A 21,518-nucleotide genomic window follows, 5' to 3' on the forward strand; every position below is an offset into this window, starting at 1 on the left:
TTTCTGATAGAAATTTTCTCACATATGATTGTGAATATGTGGTAAAATGTACTTGAATGTATTCAATTACAGAATACATTCAAAGGGGTAAAGCATTTTCCATATCGACAGCGACTTACACATTAAAAACGTTATAATTTCTGCAAGCAATTTCTGGCAGTGGTTAAAATACCCAGACGTTTCTCAATGCATTGAGGAGGATACAAGTTTGGAAGTTACATGCAGATATCTCATCTTCTGCATTTGAATAGATCTGTGCATTCACAAGTGGGTATCAGAGAAAGGGCCAGGTATCTGCAATTCAAATGAGATGACCATTGTTGTTCATTGTGGGAGTTCACAAAAATGTAGAATGCATATCCCACAGCTGCCTGTGCATTTAGACCTACATCTGACTGATCCAGGTGCAAGTGGTGCAGAGAATGTGAGGGAAGAACACATACTCCCTCTTTGTTCTAGGACATATGCACAAAAGATATTTTACTGAAAAATATGTTTCACGAAGAAGAAAAAGGAAATCATAAGATATCTCAAGACAAAATCAAATAAAAATGTCTTTTGGATCACTTGGTCTTGAAAAAGTACATCTTATGAGCTGAGTAGGTGTGATTAATCTTACTGCGATTTAAAAAATGTCTTTTAGTAACCAATCACATTTTATATATTTGTGATACATTTATTGGGTGATCTTGAAATAGCAGCCTAAAGGGAGTTGTTAATTTTCTCACCATTTGTCTATATTACAGCTCATCAAAGCAGTAAGTCAGTTGATAGCAGATGCAGGTATTGGAGGATCAAGGTTTCAGCATTCACTTGCCATTATAAATAATTTTGCTAATGGAGACAAGCAAATGAAGGTAAGAAATGGCATTAGTTGGAAAATTGTTCTTCCTGTCATTAATTTCATAATTTAAATTTGTTTCCATTGAGTTTCACACACACAATCTAATATGTCATTACTTTCAAATAATATAATCTATTTAGACAAACTTTAAAATATAGAATTGGCTTAAAATTACTCTTTTGCAAGTAAATAAGGCATGATAGGTTCAGGCATTTGTTAAAGACTCATCTCTTTTAATGAACTCTGTACCATCTCTTAATGTCAGCTACACTTCAACAATCCAGTGCCTAAGTTAAAAATAGCACAATACTTATGCTTGTTTTCCTAACTCATTCACTCTAAATGTTTCACCTCTCCTTCTACACATATCCTGACTAAGGAGTTTAAAATGCAACAACATGATTCTTCTAAAACTGATTGCGATTTTTGTTTCATAGAGCAATCATTTCCCTATTGAGGTCAAAGATCTGACCAAACGCATAAGAACGGTTCTGATGGCCACGGCTCAGATGAAGGAACATGAAAAAGACCCGGAGATGCTGGTAGACTTGCAATACAGCCTTGCAAATTCTTATGCAAGCACACCAGAACTGCGCAGAACATGGCTTGAAAGTATGGCAAAGATTCATGCCAGAAATGGTGATTTATCTGAGGTAAATATTTATAGTTCAATGGATGGCATATCTCACAGCCTAATTTTGTGTTGTTTTAGCTCTTTTTAATTATGTGTTTTAAAATGGCAAGGTGACAGTAATTTGCATAAAATGATTAAAAAGCAAACAATAATATTGGATTTGGAACAGAGCAACGTGGCCATGCTGTAAACACAGCATTGCATTATATAGTTCTATATATCTAACCAGTGAATAATGATGGCAGATAGATATCTTAGAAATCGATGTGTTCACCAAGAAATGTGTAGGTCACAGGTTGAATTCTAACAGAATACCCTCGCTCCATCTTACTGAAATTGTTAAAAAGAGAATGACTAAATTGGGTGAAAATATGTCTGACATTTGATAATTCACTTTGAGGTGTGCTGTCAATCATAAGTCTTCATTATCATTCATATTTCTATCATGTTAATTAAACAAAAAGTTTCACAGAAGAAGGTGGGTAATCATATTAGTTTTTAAGTGAGTTTCAAGAATCTCATTGTACGTAATCCCTGTGAAAACATGGTAGGTGCATCTGAAGACATTTATATGTGCTCCATAAAACACTGTCAGAGGATCACACAGAGATGGACCAAAGTGTCCTAAATAATACCTTCAACTTACTGCTTAGTAACACTGGTCAGGCTGAAGACTTAGGGCCTGATTTATACACTGGCATAGAGGGAACTCTGTTGCAATAGCGATGGAGTTCCCGCGGTGCAAACATCATGGTCCACTCACATCATTTAAATTCAGGTTAACCATAGAACGTGATGGTGGCGAATACCCTTTCTCTGCAGTGGTCAAACGCCTCCAACGGAGTAAAGGCAGTTGGAGGTTTGTCAATATCTCCACCCACATAATTTAGATGGTGGACATACAGCTGCTTTTCAATGCTCGTCACCACCAGAAAAAACCTGGTTGTAAAGGGTATCGAAAAGTGCACAATGCCCCCCCCCCATCATGTGAGGGAACTCCTATGGAGAGGGGGGCATTGTTTTTTATTTTCAAAAAGCAAATCCTGCTTGAGTATATATAAAAAAAAGTTGCAAGTTTGACGTACAGCTCTGTCATGTTGATGAAACTGTCAATCAAAATTGGCATGAACCTCTGTGATGGTGGCTCCTGCCAATGCTAGAAATGTCCACTAGTTCTGTGAACATATTGAAGATCGGTGGTCTTGCCTGTGGTATTTGTAATAGGAGTACAACACAGGACCAGAGGAAATCAGCCATTCCAAATTTGAGGAACAAGTGAGTGGAAGACCACATTGCAGAATCCTCAGCTGCTTTTTATTTTTTCCTCTGCCTTGCTCTGTTTTTCTCTTACCCTAGTATTATTCTTTCTCAACATTCATTCTGTCCACTTGTTTTTTCACCTTCTGTGTCTGTTTCTCTCTGTATCATCTTTCTTTTTCTTGTATTTCTCCATCCTCTCTCTTTGCCTGTCTATCTTTCTATCTCTTAATATTCTTCTCCGGCTGCTTCTCTGAATATCTTAGTCAGTGTTTCTGCCACCATACTCTCTTTTTTTCATTCTTCCCTCTCGCTCCCTTTGTATTTGTTTCTCCAACCTTCTTTCTCTGTTTTATTGTCCCTCATTTTATCTTTTTTCACTCCATCACTATTTCTTACGTACTTTAGTGAAAGCACCTGGGATAGTAAAAGAGAGAAATATCACAGTCTTGAAATGAACTGTGTCTAAGCTTCCATATAAACTGATCACTTTGACACACAGGGATTACCCGACCTTTCCCTAAGAGTATCCTTTGCCCCACCATTTGCTAACTTGTTTGAGTTCAACAACTACTTCTTAAAGATATGCATGGGGAATGGGGTATGAAACTAATATGATTATGAGAAAAATACCTGTTTTATTGTCCTTCAATAACTGTGTTTTTAAAACGTTATAACAGTGCATTCAGAAACAAATAGGGAAAATTTAATTTATGAGCTACAGGTCATAATTTGTATGTACTAGTTGTATTTGAGTGTTAATCAGATTAATGGATGACGATTAGGTTACTATGACATCTATAACATTTATCATTTCAACATATTGCAAGAAACATTCAAATGATAGATCATGATCTATGATGCATGTAAAATGCAGGATAGCTAACTGTTTTAGCTAGTAGTCATATCCTTTTTGGAATTGCTCCTATATTGAGTTGAATAGGTCCTTTTGATCTTTTAGCTTAAGGAAAAAGCTCTCCATCTTGGTAAATAATTTTCCTACAAACCACAGGAGATTTCTAGTGTAATGAGAGTCATAGAAATAATATATATATATATATGAATAAAGCTTGATTGGGGAAAAAGCTGTTCTGTGTCCGAGTGCTGTTCGTTTCTGGACATCCCCATGGAGCCTCATATCTATAGTGGCCGTCCTGATCCTGAACGCGCACCACCCCGATAACAGGGGGCCGCGGAGCACTGGATACACCAAGCTCACGAAGCGGGACACAGAATTAGGATCAAGGACTACTGCTCCCCCCAATGGCTCGTGTGAGAGCCTAGAATTCGCCTGAAATTTGGAGCGCATCCATTAAGGGAAGAAATCACGCACTACAGCTCCCAGAAAGCAACGCACTTCTCATACAGAGGTACCAATCAATGGTGTGCGATATCGCTGAAAAGGAAGCTGCAGGCGCACATGCGCTCTTTGTCCACATCACCCTTGAAAAAGAGATCCTCTCGAAACGCGTCGGGTGCAGACAAAGACTTTAATGACTGGTGAGAGTGACTGTCCATACCTTGAATAAAGCTTGATTGGGGAAAAAGCTGTTCTGTGTCCGAGTGCTGTTCGTTTCTGGACATCCCCATGGAGCCTCATATCTATAGCGGCCGTCCTGCCGCTGAACGCGCACCACCCCGATAACAGGGGGCCGCGGAGCACTGGATACACCAAGCTCACGAAGCGGGACACAGAATTAGGATCAAGGACTACTGCTCCCCCCAATGGCTCGTGTGAGAGCCTAGAATTCGCCTGAAATTTGGAGCGCATCCATTAAGGGAAGAAATCACGCACTACAGCTCCCAGAAAGCAACGCACTTCTCATACAGAGGTACCAATCAATGGTGTGCGATATCGCTGAAAAGGAAGCTGCAGGCGCACATGCGCTCTTTGTCCACATCACCCTTGAAAAAGAGATCCTCTCGAAACGCGTCGGGTGCAGACAAAGGCTTTAAAGACTGGTGAGAGTGACTGTCCATACCTTGAATAAAGCTTGATTGGGGAAAAAGCTGTTCTGTGTCCGAGTGCTGTTCGTTTCTGGACATCCCCATGGAGCCTCATATCTATAGCGGCCGTCCTGCCGCTGAACGCGCACCACCCCGATAACAGGGGGCCGCAGAGCACTGGATACACCAAGCTCACGAAGCGGGACACAGAATTAGGATCAAGGACTACTGCTCCCCCCAATGGCTCGTGTGAGAGCCTAGAATTCGCCTGAAATTTGGAGCGCATCCATTAAGGGAAGAAATCACGCACTACAGCTCCCAGAAAGCAACGCACTTCTCATACAGAGGTACCAATCAATGGTGTGCGATATCGCTGAAAAGGAAGCTGCAGGCGCACATGCGCTCTTTGTCCACATCACCCTTGAAAAAGAGATCCTCTCGAAACGCGTCGGGTGCAGACAAAGGCTTTAATGACTGGTGAGAGTGACTGTCCATACCTTGAATAAAGCTTGATTGGGGAAAAAGCTGTTCTGTGTCCGAGTGCTGTTCGTTTCTGGACATCCCCATGGAGCCTCATATCTATAGCGGCCGTCCTGCCGCTGAACGCGCACCACCCCGATAACAGGGGGCCGCGGAGCACTAGATACACCAAGCTCACGAAGCGGGACACAGAATTAGGATCAAGGACTACTGCTCCCCCCAATGGCTCGTGTGAGAGCCTAGAATTCGCCTGAAATTTGGAGCGCATCCATTAAGGGAAGAAATCACGCACTACAGCTCCCAGAAAGCAACGCACTTCTCATACAGAGGTACCAATCAATGGTGTGCGATATCGCTGAAAAGGAAGCTGCAGGCGCACATGCGCTCTTTGTCCACATCACCCTTGAAAAAGAGATCCTCTCGAAACGCGTCGGGTACAGACAAAGGCTTTAATGACTGGTGAGAGTGACTGTCCATACCTTGAATAAAGCTTGATTGGGGAAAAAGCTGTTCTGTGTCCGAGTGCTGTTCGTTTCTGGACATCCCCATGGAGCCTCATATCTATAGCGGCCGTCCTGCCGCTGAACGCGCACCACCCCGATAACAGGGGGCCGCGGAGCACTGGATACACCAAGCTCACGAAGCGGGACACAGAATTAGGATCAAGGACTACTGCTCCCCCCAATGGCTTGTGTGAGAGCCTAGAATTCGCCTGAAATTTGGAGCGCATCCATTAAGGGAAGAAATCACGCACTACAGCTCCCAGAAAGCAACGCACTTCTCATACAGAGGTACCAATCAATGGTGTGCGATATCGCTGAAAAGGAAGCTGCAGGCGCACATGCGCTCTTTGTCCACATCACCCTTGAAAAAGAGATCCTCTCGAAACGCGTCGGGTGCACACAAAGGCTTTAATGACTGGTGAGAGTGACTGTCCATACCTTGAATAAAGCTTGATTGGGGAAAAAGCTGTTCTGTGTCCGAGTGCTGTTCGTTTCTGGACATCCCCATGGAGCCTCATATATATATATATATATATATATATATATATATATATATATATATATATATATATATATATATAGATATATATATATATAGATATATATATAGATATATATATAGATATATATATATATATATTCACTGAAAAAAACATAGGTTTCAGGGCTGTTATAGTTAGCTGGACATTTCACACGTACAAAACCATTGAAATTCCTCCGTTATAGTTAGTTCTGCTAACTATAACTCGCGCCCCCGCCATCCACTGCTGATGATGTCACATATTACATCATTCATGACATGGTCAGTGACATCACTGATGACATCACTGATGACATCTCAAATGACATCACTGATGACATCATCCAGTGAATGTGGTTTGGTTTGTTATTTAAATATGTATTATATATATATAGCAATCTGCATTGAAGAATGAGTGGATATATAAATATAAATATCTGGATGGAGGATTTAGTAGCAGTGTGATTGACTGTTTACTTGACTAATTTATAGTGTCTCCCTAAATATATTGGATAGTGACTAAACTGTGTGAATATCTGTATCACTTTGTCAGTTGTTGTGTAAACTGCTGCACCAGTTGGTTACTAGCTATGTGAAATTCTATATTAGTTATTGATTAGTTAACTGAGTATTTGTATGGGAGAGTGAATGTGTGTGTGGTTCGGTGGGGGGGGTGTGACTACCCAAAGATGTGTGAATAGTTGATTCAGTAGGTATATGAGGTTAAGACTACATGTTATAACAGTTGTTTGGGTGAGTGAATATCTTTATGGGTGTGGTGATGAGCAAATATATCTATCAATGGTACGTGTCCAACAAACTAGAAAAATAAAAGGCAGTGTATGTGACAGTTGTTGTATATAAATAAGTATACATAAAATTCAGTGATTGTAAGAGTGACTGTATGGATAACTGTATACTTGTAATAGTGATTTTATAACACACTAGTATGAGATACTATCTATATGAATAAATGAAGTGGCGTTTGTATAAGTGTGTAGCTGAATAAATGTAAGTATGATCCATTGTTTGCATAAGTGAGTAGGATGACTGCATAAGTGAATAGGATGTGTGCTGGTGTGTAATGTTGATATAGGTGTATAAGTATATTTGATAGTGTTCTATTGATCATTGACAGCATGTAGGAGTGAATCTATAGGTAAGTGATGAGATGTGTGTGTAGATCTAGGAATCACTGAGTGGGTTTTTAGAAACTTGCATTGGTGTGTCAATGGATTCAAATATGGTACTTTGTATTTTACAGTGAGTGATGAAAGGTTATACTAGTGTATGATGAGGTGCATCTGATTGTCACATGGATGATGTCATCAGTGATGTCATCAGTGATGTCATCAGTAATGTCACTGACCATGTCATGAATGATGTAATATGTGACATCATCAGCAGTGGATTGCGGGCGCGCGCGTTTTAGTTAGCAGAACAAACTATAACGGAGGAATTTCAATGGTTTTGTATGAGTGAAATGTCCAGCTAACTATAACAGTCCTGAAACCTATGGTTTTCTCAGTGAATTTCTAAGGTTTTTTAAATGCTAATTCTTAACTATAACATGTCTGAAACCTATGTTTTTTTCAGTGAATTTCAAAAGTTTTTAAATGATAATTTTTAAATGTAAAAATAGTTCTATGTATTTTTTATACTGATTTTCTACAGTTTTTTAACTGTTTATTTTTTCATATTTTATTTTTATATTACATTATATATTTTTAATATAAATGAAAATAAAAATGTATTTTAAAATATTGAAACTGAAATTTTGTTTTTTGTCAGGGTCACTGCATGAGTACTTGGGTACTGACTGAATGATTAGAGTGCTGCAAGGGGAGTGCCTGGGTGAATTTATAAGTGGTTGGGTTTTGGCGCAGTGACTGGATTAGTACATGGTGCTGAATGGGTCACTAGAGGGGTGCAACGGGAGTGACAGGGTGTTTGCTGGAAGTGTATGAATACTGACTGGGGAATTGAATGTGTGAAAGACAAGCGTGTAGGTGGTTAGAGGACTGTATGCATAGTGGATAGGCGTTTGAAGCTGTCCATGTGCTAAGGCCTGGCTCACTGCATGAATACATAGACAGTGGTGAAGGGAGGGAATGGGGCCTGAGGTGACGTGTGAAAACACGTTCTGTGCCGCGTTTTAAGTTGGGGAAATAATTCCCCTTCAATCCTGAGAGCCCCAGGGGGCTAACTACCCCACCAGGTGCTTCCAGTAAGTGCCACTGCGCTGTGTTTCAGACAGGTGGCCCAGGTCGTGTCCCTTTTTACACCTCTCTGCAACGCAGCTCTGTGGCACTTACTGGAGGTACCTAGTGGGCTACTTGGACCCTGGACCCTAGGGACACTCAGGATTCAATGGGACTTAATCTCCCAAATTAAAACAGACACAGGGCGCGTTTAAACAGTGGTGAAGGGAGGGGATGGTGTAGGAAAGTGGCTCTATATATACTGGACCAAAGTAAGGTACAGTGTGTATAGAGTTCCCAGAGGTTTGGCAGAGGTTAAAGTTAGATATAACCTTTTTCTCTAAAGTGGTAGCTTGGTCGAGCAGTAAGGCAGTATTAGAGGACAGTGTAAAGCATTTGTTGTACACACTCAGTCAGCAAATGGTCCCACACACTAAAGAACTGAACTCTAGGCCAATTGTTTTTTATCAAAAGATATAGTTGTTTTATTTTAGAACCAACAAGGTATCAAAATATACTTTCTCAGGATGAGTTACTTTAGTTAAATACTTTTCAAATAGGCAATAGACTTTTTGAATGCAATAGTTACAGTTTGTTGCAATAGGCAATAAAATTTCAAACACAATGCAACATTGAGCTCAATGGGAATTTCTGGTTAAATGCAATTAGTTACTTTGTTGATTACTTTTCTAACCACAGGACTGGATCCTAGATTCAGTTCAGTAGTTCTTTATTCGGTTGTTAAAAACACCATAAAAGGATATATATACACAATTCATCATTTAAAAAGCAAGTAAATCAGCATCATAAGAACTCTGATAAAAGGAGGGATACATATTCACAAAGTGGTACATAAATTCATAGCGATCACAATTTACACCTGACCTCTGGTTGCTCTTAATCTCAATGCGACTTTGATAAAATTCAATATGCAACACAAAGTCAGTGGGTCGGCCGCCCGTTGTAAAAAAAGTAGCGCGGGTTTAATTTGAGTCAAATTGGCCCTTTTCATGATGTCAATTAGGAATCTCCATCTCGGCATTGAATAAAAAGAACAAAAAAATACAAAATGAAGGGTATCCTGCGGAGACATGTTGTCGCAGCCGCAGGCACCCTTCTGCTCAATCGAAACAGTATAGCCTAATGGATCAGCTAATAAATATGGTAAAAGATTGAGCCTAAAATGAGATATTAAAAATCTGTCCTGAGCATTATGCATAAGATAAAGATAAGGTTCCATTCCCTCGGTAGTCTTGACGGAACTATGCACATTCACTGATCCCTTACTCCCTTCATTCATCATTCTATTTGTATTTCTTTGGGCCAGGAACAATATTTTTAGCTTGAGTTTATCCTGAACTCTAATCACTGACGGGTTAACAAAAAGATCTATGTGGCCCAGGTTCTCCAGACTGGTCTTAACATACTTAGGCCAAGGTATGTTCATACATCTTTCTCTCCCTAAGCAATCTCTCACTATTTGCCTACTTATCTCGGCTTCTGGATTTGTCCATATATTGAGCCATGATAAAATGGGTCTGTACTTGGCCGTATCTATAATGTATGGCCTCCCTAGCTCTCTGTGGGCAATAACAGCTGGAGTACTCTGGGGAATTTTAAGTACTGAACGCACAATTTTATTTTCCTCCCGCTGCAGTTGTTCCATGTCTACGAAGCCCCAGACTTCGGCACCGTACAAAGCTTTAGAACAACAAATGGAGCTATAAAGATTCATTGCTTGTTCTGGGGACCATCGCCCTAACCTCCGCCCGTAATTAGTTATTGCACCATTTGATGATATTAATTTCCCACATCTCTCTTCTACCAAGGGGGTGAATTTTAACCTCTCATCAAACAGTATGCCCAAATAGGAGAAGGTCTGCACCTTTTCCAATATATGAGTCCCAATTCTGTGGGTAAACTTGGTCCGGGGTTTATTACCTGCCATCATAACAAATGATTTGTCAAGATTAACGGAGAGATCTAAGATTCCCATAAACTTCACAAAACCATTGATTAGGGTCTGTAAGCTTTTCGGCGTGCGGGCCAACAGAACCGCATCGTCTGTGTAAAGCAGAACTGGAATGTGACGCATACCAACTTTTGGGCAATCAGTGTTTAAATTAATCAGGGTCTGCTCTAAATTATTGATGTATAGTGAGAATAAGAAGGGCGCAAGAATGCACCCCTGTCTCACCCCACTGGTACATACGAAGGGATCGGTAAGTCCCCCTGCAGTGTTATAACGTACCCTGGCTGTAGTGTCCCTGTGCAATTCCCTGAGTATGGTGATCAGGCCCTGGTCAATACCAAGCTGATTCATCATTAGCCACAGCTTGTCCCTATTTACGTGGTCAAAAGCAGCCGCCAAGTCCATGAACCCTAAGTGAATGGTTTCATTAGTTGTTTTAGTGTACTTGGCGACTAACATATAGAGATTCAAACATTGATCACTAGTTGACCTCCCTGATCTAAAACCATATTGAATGTCCGATATGATGTTTTTTTCCTCGGTGCATTCAATTAGTCTATTGAGGATTACCCTTCCCAAAATCTTGGCAGAGACATCAATCAGCGAAATGGGCCGATAACACTGGGGGTTGTCCCTGTTGCCCTTCTTAAAGATGGTAACAATGATGGCAGTTGACCAAGATCGTGGCAAACCAAACGCAATTGCTGCGTTTATCATCCTGGTCATGATTGAGGCCCATAACTCCACATTACTAATAAACAGATCGGGTGGAGACCCGTCTGGGCTGGGTGCCTTGTTTTTAGATAATCCCTCAATGCCCTCTGTTATTTCTGCTAGGGTGAACTCAACCAACTGCTCCTGCGAGGCAGCACCTTCCTCCGGGGCAGTGGTCTCAATTCCATGATTATACAGGCTCTTAAAGTGGGAGACCCACTGCTCCGGTAGGATGTTTGCACCCACCTCCGGGGTGCGGCTATCATGAAAGCAGGGCTTATTAATTATACTCCAAAATTTGGTGAAATCCTTTCTTTCTGCTGCCTCCCTTAGGTCCGCTCACACTTCCCCCTGTAGTGCTAATTTTCTCCTTTTGACCTCGGCCTTATAGTTTGCTCTGCACTGGGTTACCCTATTTGGGTCCCGGGGCTTCTGCTTGAGGCAACTTTTTAACTCCCTAAGGGCCCGTGAACAGTCCCTATCGAACCATCTTGGTTGGTTCAGGGTTTTTTTGGGGTATGTGTTGTCAAAAACCCTTCAACCAAGCTAGTTATCCTCCCAAATGCATTTAGTAGTTGTGGCCCATCAGTTCCAAGGTCTAGACATTCTTCGATGGGCTGCTTCCCTTGCTCCATCAGGGCTCTATAAAATGCTGCACTCTCAATTTTGGCCCACTTAAGTCGCCTTCCTTGATCTGTCGCCCTCTCAACAATGCCCCCCACAATACATGTCCTAGAGGGGACCTGATACTGGAGTTCCATTATTAGGGGATTATGGTCACTAAATGGGCTCCACTCGATCCCAACTCCCACAATCCTACGTTTGAGAGGCCTAGAGACTAAAATATAATCAATAATTGACGAACACCCACTCCCTTTAAAAGACGGGGGGAGGGTGCCATCACCCTCCAAGGCCATCATATCTATAGTATGTTCCATATCGTGGTTAATCAGGATCTTGCTCAGGTCCCTTCATTCTAATGTATGGGCAAAATGAGGGCCTTTTTTAGTGGGGCAACGTGACCAATCTGAATTAATTGGGAGTAAAAAAGGGCATAAGTGGGTATTTAAATCACCCATGATTATATTAAATGGGAGCATTGCCCCATTTGTATATGGGTATTCTTTGCTCAAACTAGAGTCTAATACCCCCAGAGTATAATTTCCCTCCCTGCCATCTCCTGTGTTGTAAACATTATATAAGATCATTCCAAGTCCCTTCCCCTCGAACCTTACAGCCTGTACATTACGGGATGGGCTTACTATATTGGACCATTTGCCTTGCACCCTTAAATCCACATACAAGGACAAACCACCCATAGCTCTGCCTGAGCTAGTTTTTAGGGCTGGAATAAAAAAACATTTGTAGCCCTGTATATAGAAGGAGCTGTTATCGATCACCCAGGTTTCCTGGAGGCTAATTACCTCACATTTTTCGATCTTTTACCTCCACTCCTGGTTATTAAACTTGCTTGCTAAGCCAGCTATATTCCAGGAGATAAAATTTAAACCACCCTCTAACTTCTTTGCCTGACCCATACTTTGGGTATTTTCCTGCGCCCCATTTGACTCTCCTGAGGTCCTTGACACCCTTCTCATTCCCTCATGGCCCTGGAGGGTTTTGCCTCTCTCCATCTCGCTTTCCACCCCATTAGGATGCAGAATGTCTCCAGTAGGTGCAATTAGCTGATCAACGGGCTCTTCCATTCTTGCTCCCCTCGGTGTTACTAATGTGTCTGTATTAACCGTGTGCCGGTAAACTGAAGGTAAGGGATCCTGTGACGGGCTCGTCCATCCCTCCCTCAGGGCCACCGCCTTTTTGATCTTTCCCTCATTTCTTTTTTGTGACAATGGGGCGGGGGAGTGAGTCACCGCCTGCTTGTGGTTCACCCAATGTCTTTGCCTTCAAGGCCACTTCAACCACATTCACAGTTATCCTGGAACCCAAGCCTCCACTGTTGAGCCTAGAGGGATTGCCCAGCCACCTTCGACCCGCCCTTTCCCTTACCGCAGACTCGTAGTACAATAGTGTAACGCCAGAAGATCATCAATTGCCTTGAGTCCTTGTGTAGTTACCGCAAAAGGCTGTTGCAAGTCACAACATGAGTATGAGGTTAATGCTTACTATAAATGGTGGCAGATGGGGTCCAATCACCCTTGTAAGTAGCAACAAGGAGTTGACATTAGGGGGGTGGCCCAGCCCTGCCTCTTCCTGCCTCTTCCTGTCGATGACGGGCAAGGACGGGTCGCCCTTGGCCCGGGCCCACCTCTCTGCAACGCAGTACAGTGGCGCTTACTGGAAGCAACTGGTGGGCTAGTTAGCCCCCAGGGGCCCTCAGGACTGAAGGGGAATGATTTCCCCAACTTAAAACGCGCCATAGGGCGTGTTTGCACACGTCACCTCAGGCCCCGTCCCCTCCCTTCCCCACTGTGTAAACACGCCCTGTGGCCGTTTTAAGTTGGGAGATTAAATCCCCTTGAATCCTGAGGGTCCTTAGGGGCAAATTAGCCCACTAGGTATCTCCAGTAAGCGCCATTGCAGAGAGGTGTAAAAAGGGTCATGGCCTGCACCACCTCTCTGCAACGCAGCGCAGTGGTGCTTACTGGAAGCACCTGGTGGACTACTTGGCCCCCAGGGTCCCTCAGGACTGAAGGGGAGTTTTTCCCGCAACTTAAAATGTGCCACAGGGCGTGTTTGCACATGTCACCTCAGGCCCCGTCCCCTCCCTTCACCACTGTGTAAACGCGCCCTGTGGCCGTTTTAAGTTGTGGGATTAACTCCCCTTGAATACTGAGGGTCCCTGGGGTGCAACTAGCCCACCAGCTACCTCCAGTAAGCGCCACAGAGCTGCGTTGCAGAGAGGTGTAAAAAGTGGCGTGGCCTCAGAACACCTCTCTGCAACGCAGACCCCTGTCACATACTGGAGGTTCCTAGTGGGCTAGTTGGCCCCCAGGGACCCCCAGTATTCAAGGGGAATTTGTTTCCCCCTCTGCAAACACATCAGGGGGCCCCCCTCCTCACATTTTCAAAGACCCGGGGGTGGTGGCCCCCGGGGCTGGGGGGTCCATCAAGGACCCCCCCATCTAAATACTTAGAGCCCCGGGGAGGTGGTGGTCCCTGGGCCTGCGGGGGGGCAGTGTGCCCCCTTGCAATCAATATTAAATCGATCCCCGTGGGTGGCGGTTCCTGGGGCTGCGGGGGGAAGTGTGCCCCCTCGCAATCAAAATTAAATTGATCCCCGGGGGTGGCGGTCCCCGGGGCTGCGGGGGGCCGTGAGCCCCCACAATTCTTTTCTGAAAGCCCCGGGGGGAGGCGGTCCTCTGGGCTGGGGGGGCCTGAGAGCCCCCCCGCAACTAATTTAAAGAAGCCCCAGGGGGTGGCAGTCCCCGGGGCTGGGGGGCCTGAGAGCCCCCCACCTACTTCAAAGAAGCCCCGGGGTGGTGGTCGCCCAGAGGGCCCCCCCTTTACGTAAGGCACAAGATGGCTTCCAACACTTTCTGGTTTGTAGTGTTGGCAGCCAATTAGCATACAGCTCGTGCTCGGCAGGGTGCGCAGATCCATCGCTGCCATAGATATATATGTGATTTTGATTTTCTCAGGAACTACTGAACGGATTTACACCATTTAACAAAAAGGCACGAGTGTGAACCAAGGGCTACCTCTTTGCCAAATTTGGTGTAATTCCGTTCAGCAGTTCGGGCTGTAGCTGCGATTAAAGGTTCCTATGGGAAATTGCATGGGGAAAACACGTTTTGGGACCCCCCTTTTTTCTCGGCCCCTGCTTGACGAATCACCCCAAGACTTTCAGGATTGGAGCGGACCGGAGCGCCCCACCAGTTTTGAAAATTATGGATAATAGTTCCTAGCTTTAACTATATATATGTATTACCTACTGGCGTTCACCAGTAGGTAGTTATAGTGAGAACCTAGTTTCCATAGGAAAAGCGTTTTTTGATTTGCCAATATCTTTGGCGTCATTTGACAAATTTTCATGAAATTTTCCAAAAAAATAGGGCCGGACCGCTCAGTTTGTGTGTTGAAAGTTTTGGGGTGATTCGTCAAGAAGGAACTGAAAAAAAGGGGGGGTCCCAAAAAACGCTTTCTCCATGTCATTTTCCATAGGAACTTTATTTTAGGCTACAGCCCGACCTGCTGAACAGAATTACACCAAATTTGGCAAAAAGGTAGGTCTTGGATTAGAGTGCGCCCTTTTTGTTAAATGGTGTAAATTCATTCAGTAGTGCCTGGGAAATTTAGAAAAGAAAAATAACGATATCTGAGCACCCTCCCGGGCACGAGCTTCACTCTGATTTGCTGCCAACACTCCAAACCAGGAAGTGTTGGCAGCCATCTTGGGACTCGGTAACCAAGTCACAAGAAAAGAGTGGAAAAAAGGTTGAAAAACAAGAAAAGGGGACATGGTAGAAACCCCCTGACCCCCTAGGCCTTCTCAGGCGGTCCCACCAGGACCCCCAGGGCCAAAAAAAGCATTTTGTTATTTTTTTAAAATGGCAGAATTCGCGTTGGGGTCGCAAATTCTGCAGAGGAAATAAAAATAAAATGAAGCGCAGGCTTCCGCACTTCGTTTTCAAAAAGCCCCCGGGTGGGCCAGGTCCCGGGGGCAATCAGTGATTAATTTGCGGGGGCCCTCCCCAGCCCTGGGGACTGCCACCTCCCCGGGGCTAATAATTTGAATGCGGGGGCACATAGCCCCCCCCCCGCAGCCCAGGGGACTACCACCTCCCAGGGGCTTTGTTTATAAAAGTGTGGGGGTCCCAACCTCCCCTATGCTGCGCCAGAAACCACCAACTCCCCGGGCTGAAATTGAAAATAAAATGTGTGTAGGGGGCTCCCGCCCCTCCCCTCACTGCCCCGGGGACCACCACCTCCCTGGGCCATTGAATATTTAAATACGGGGGTCCGTTGCGGCCCCCCACCCCACCCCAGGACATTGCTGTTTGCTATGGCAGGGCAGGAGCACGGCTCCCGCCCTGCCATAGCATACACTGATTTGCTTTGTTGAAGTGAGAGCAGGAAAACCTGCTCTCGCCTCAATGAAGCAAAGCAGGATTGCTTTGCAGCAAGGGGAGCTGCATGTCAGCAGATGCAGCTCCCCTTGCTCTAAAGCAATGCCGGCTCCCTCAGGAGGTGGGGAGCCTGTGGGACCGTGGGGGTATTGGCGCTCTCCCCACGCTCCCAATCACAGAGGCCAGGCCCCAGGGGATGGGGTTCCTGGGGCCAGAAGTGGCCTGGGAGGGGGGCCACGCGGCCCCCCTCACCAATAATTATTTAAAAATAAGGAAAGGCGGGCCCCGGGGGATGGGGTCCCCGGGGCCATAATTGGCCTTAGGAGGGGGGGACGTGCAGCCCCCGCTCCAAATATAAATACTGACAAAATATATTCCTGGCCATGCCCCAGGGATGGGGTCCCTGGGGCCTAAAGGGCTTTGGGAGGGGGCCCATGCGGGCCCCTTCCTGATTTTTTTAAAAATGTTGATAAAAAGGGGTCAGGGCCTGGGGGATGGGGTCCCCAGGTACCCCAAATATTGTAAAAGAAGGGAGGCCACACAGCCCCCCTTCTAAAAAATATAAAATTTAAAAAAGCTGGCATCTCACCAGAGGCCCCACCCCCTCCCTGCAGCTCTGTGCAAACGCGCCCCCTGGCGTTCTAAGTTGGGGGATTAAGTCCCCTTCATTCCTGTGGGTCCCCTCCTGTTACCTGAAGTAAATCCCACACAGTGGGATTGCTAAGATGTCTAAGGAGGACATGCCCCCCTTTTTCCATCACTCTGCAAACGCGCCTCCTAGCAGATTATGGGATGGGGGATGAAGTCCAATTTACTCCGGAGGGACTTTAGGGTCCAAGAAGCCCTCTTGGTACCTTGTCTAAGTCTTATGCAGTGGAATTCCTGAGCGCTGGTCGGAGGCCCAGCACCCTTTGTCCACTACTCTGCAAATGTGACTACTACTTCAAGAAGCGTCTTTCTGCACCTCTGAGTTAGAGGTAGTTTTAATCCCCCTGCCCTATTATGCACTAAGGCCTTACAGAGGAGGTCATGCCAATCACAGGTTTACCGCAACGCATAGTGTTCCCTAGTGTATGTTGGTGTTTTCACTGTATTCTAAGTGTCTTTTAGCATAGCACTGGCTCTAGGCCTGGTTAGTCAGAGTCAGTTACCACCAGTACCCGTCAGCAAAAAGTTGGGGGCACAGTATGACTTTGCAACAAGGCCTCTTTCTGCTCCTCTGTCGGTTCTTTGTGCACATCTCTTGCTTCTTTCGGCACCTTTCTTCGTCTTTCTGGACTTCTGTTGCCCCTTTCTGCATTTCTGTTGCTTCTTTCTGCGCCTTTCTTCCTCTTTCTGCACATGTCCTACCTCTGTAGGCATAGTTAGAAATTAGCATTTAAAAAACCTTTGAAATTCACTAAAAAACACAGGTTTCAGGGGTGTTATAGTTAGAAATTAGCATTTAAAAAACCTTTGAAATTCACTGAAAAAACCCATAGGTTTCAGGGACATTATAGTTAGAGATTAGCATTTGAAAAACCTTTGAAATTCACTGAAAACACCACAGGTTTCAGGGAAGTTACAGTTAGAAATTAGCATTTAAAACACATTAGAAATTCACTAAAAAAACACAGGTTTCAGGGACGTTATAGTTAGTTGGACATTTCACTCGTACAAAACCAGTGAAATTCAGATGTTATAGTTAGTTCAGCTAACTATAACTCGTGCCCCCGCAATGCACTGCTGATGACGTCACATATTACATCACTCATGACATGGTCAGTGACATCACTGATGACATCACTGATGACATCTCAAATGACATCACTGATGCCATCATCCACGTGATAATTTGATACATCTTCTCACACCCTAATATAACCATTGTTACACCCACTCTAAATTACGGACTGCCATTCTCAAAACCATAGACACTCCAACACCAAAAACTACATACCCACTCACTGATTCTTAGGTCTACACACCCATCCATTTACTCACCCATACAGTCACTCATACTTTCGGTCACTCAGCAGTGCAGGACTATCATATGCACTCATACACCTATACAGACACTCACACACTGCCACTCATCCATAGAGTTACTCACACACCTAGTCAGTCATGCAAAGAATTAATCACACTCCCATTTGCTCACCTATACAGTTATACATACACCACCTCACTTACTCATATAGATACTAACACATACTTACTCTCTTATACAATCACTGATACAAGCACACACTCATTCATACAGCCACTCTCATAATCACTCACTCTCACTTATAGTCATTTATATACTCCAACACTCACATATACTGCCTTTCACATATGTAGTTACTCACACATGTGCTACTAAGACATCCATTCACTCACCAACATACCCAAACACACTCACCCACCCATACAGTCCATCACAGATGCACTCTTGAATCCATATACCCAGTGAATCACCCACTCACACATCTATGCACAGAGTCACACACACCCCACCCACACAAATACTCAGCCACCCATACAGATACTCAGACAACCAATCAATAACCCATATAGACACTCATGTAGCTATTCACCAACCCATGCAGCCGCTTACACACCAACAGACAGACTAATACAGACATTCACACAGTTTAGTCACTAACCCATGCATTCAGTAAAATATGTTTAATCACTCACTTATAGAGTCAGCCACGCACCTTCTAAATCATCCATTCAGACACTCATACACCCACTCGTTCTTCAATACACCTTGGCCTATATATATTAAACATATTTAAACTTTACAGAAACACACAGTCACTGGATGATGTCATCAGTGATGTCATTTGAGATGTCATCAGTGATATCACTGACCATGTCATGAGTGATGTAATATGTGAAGTCATCAGCAGTGCATTGCGAGGGTGTGAGTTATAGTTAGCTGAACTAACCATAACGTCCAAATTTCAGTGGTTTTGTACGAGTGAAATGTCCAACTAACTATAACTTCCCTGAAACCTGTGTTTTTTTTCAGTAAAAAAAATATATATATATATATATATATATATATATATATATATATATATATATATATATATATATATATATATATATATATATATATATATATATATATATTCACTGAAAAAAACATAGGTTTCAGGCACGTTATAGCTAGGAATTAGCATTTAAAAAACCTTAGAAATTCACTGAAAAAACCATAGGTTTCAGGGGCGTTATAGTTAGCTGGACTTTTCACTCGTACAAAACCATAGAAATTCCCCCGTTATAGTTAGTTCAGCTAACTATAACTCGCGCGCCCGCAATGAACTGCTGATGATGTCACATATTACATCACTCATGACATGGTCAGTGACATCACTCATGACATCACTGATGACATCTCAAATGACATCACTGATGACATCACTGATGACATCATCCTGTGAATGTGTGTTTTTCTGAAAATTACATATGTTTTATATATGTATATCTCAAGGTCGATGGAAGAATAAATGGGTATATAAGTGTCTAAATGGATGATTTGTTTTTGAAAAATTGATTGTATAACTGACTGATTAAGTGCATCTTAGTGAATACATGGCTTAGTGAGTAATGTTTAAATATGTAAATATCTGTATCAGTCTCTCACTTTGTGTATAAGTGGCTGCATGGGTTGGTGAGTAGCTACATGAGTGTCTATATAGGTTATTAGTTGTTTTTTGAGTATCAGAATAAGTGTCTGATGTCTGTATGGTTCGGTGGGGGGTATTACGTAGTGCATAGGGGCATGAATGAGTGACTCACTGTTTGTATGTGTTGAAGACAGCATGTGTGCAGGACTGTATAGGTGGATGAGTGTGTGTATGGGTGTGCTAGTGAGTGAATGACTGTCTCAATAGTGTCTCTATGAGTAACTACATATGTTTTAAACTAGTATATGTGACTATTGGTGTATATAAGTGAGTATATGTGAGAGTGAGAGATTGAAAGAGTTCCTGTATGAATAAGTATGTGTTTCTATAAGTGATTGTTAAAAAGACTAAGTATGTGTAAGTTTCCGTAGAAGTAAGTGTGGTGGTGTGTGTATAACTGTATATGCAGGTAAACAGATGTTTGATTCTTTATTAGCATGAGTGACTATGTGTGTGAGTAACTTTATGGATGAGTGGCGTTGTGTAACAGGATGTATAGGTGTATGAGTACATATGATGAGTGAGTACATTTATGAGTGACTGTATAGGACTGTTGGTGAATGAGTGGATGTGGATGTGGATCTTACAATTACTGAATAGGTTGCTGTAACTGGTATTGGTATGTCCATTGTTTTGAAAATTTTAATTTCTATTTTTGAATGTGTGTATCAAAGGTTATATTAGGGGGAGAGGAGGTCTGCCACTCTATCACAAGGATGATGTCATCAGTGATGTGATGAGTGATGTCATGAGTGATGTCACTGACCATGTCATGAGTGATGTAATATGTGACGTTATCAGCAGTGCATTGCGGGCGCGCGAGTTATAGTTAGCTGAACTAACTATAACGGGGGAATTTCTATGGTTTTGTACAAGTGAAAAGTCCAGCTAACTATAACGCCCCTGAAACCTATGGTTTTTTCAGTGAATTTCTAATGTTTTTTAAATGCTAATTCCTAGCTATAACGTGCCTGAAACCTATGTTTTTTTCAGTGAATTTCAAAGGTTTTTTAAATGCAAATTTCTAGCTATGCCTACAGAGATAGGACATGTGAAGAAAGAAGGAAAAACGCACAGAAAGAATCAAAAGAAATGTAGAAAGAAGCAACAGAAGTCCTCAAAGACGAAGAAAAGTGCAGGAAGAAGTATAACGTGCAGAAAGAACAAAAAGAAGAGCAGAAACAAGCCTTGTTGCAAAATCATCCTGTACCCTCAACTTTTTCAGACGGATGCTGGTGGTAACTGAGTCTGACTAACCAGTCCTAGAACCAGTGCTATGTTAAAAGACACTCAGAATACAGTGAAAACACCTACATACACTAGGGCACACTATGTGTTGGGGTCCCCATGTGATTAGCATGACCTCCTCTGTAAGCCCCTAGTATATAATAGGGCAGGGGATTAAAACTACCTCTTAAAACGCACCACAGGGTGTGTTTGAACACGTCACCTCATGCCCGGTCCCCTCCCTTCCCCACTGTGTAAACACGCCCTGTAGCCGTTTTAAGTTGGGAGATTAAGTCCCCTTGAATCCTGAGGGTCCCTAGGGTCCAACTAGACCACTAGGTACCTCCAGTAAGCGCCACAGAGCTGCGTTGCAGAGAGGTGTAACAAGTGGCACGGCCTGCACCACCTCTCTGCAACGCAGAGCAGTGGTGCTTACTGGAAGCACCTGGTGGGCTAGTTGGACCCCAGGATCCCTCAGGATTGAAAGGGAATTATTTCCCCAACTTAAAAACGCGCCACAGGGCCTGTGGGCG

The 21,518-nt window shown here is 43.4% G+C and overlaps 1 protein-coding gene across 8 annotated transcripts in view; it reads left to right on the forward strand.

Moving 5' to 3' along the window:
* The window catches only part of DOCK10 (dedicator of cytokinesis 10), a 1,791,775-nt gene that overhangs the window by 1,537,574 nt on the left and 232,683 nt on the right, over positions 1–21,518 (forward strand). For all 8 annotated transcript variants that reach the window (XM_085634396.1, XM_085634392.1, XM_085634394.1 and 5 more), the window contains exons 44-45: positions 747–857; positions 1,282–1,497. In XM_085634396.1, coding sequence (XP_085490522.1) covers positions 747–857; positions 1,282–1,497 — 327 coding nt within the window. The remainder of the gene's footprint in view (positions 1–746; positions 858–1,281; positions 1,498–21,518) is intronic.

Source organism: Triturus cristatus, chromosome 11 (assembly GCF_964204655.1).
Source record: "Triturus cristatus chromosome 11, aTriCri1.1, whole genome shotgun sequence".
Lineage (NCBI taxonomy): Eukaryota > Metazoa > Chordata > Amphibia > Caudata > Salamandridae > Triturus > Triturus cristatus.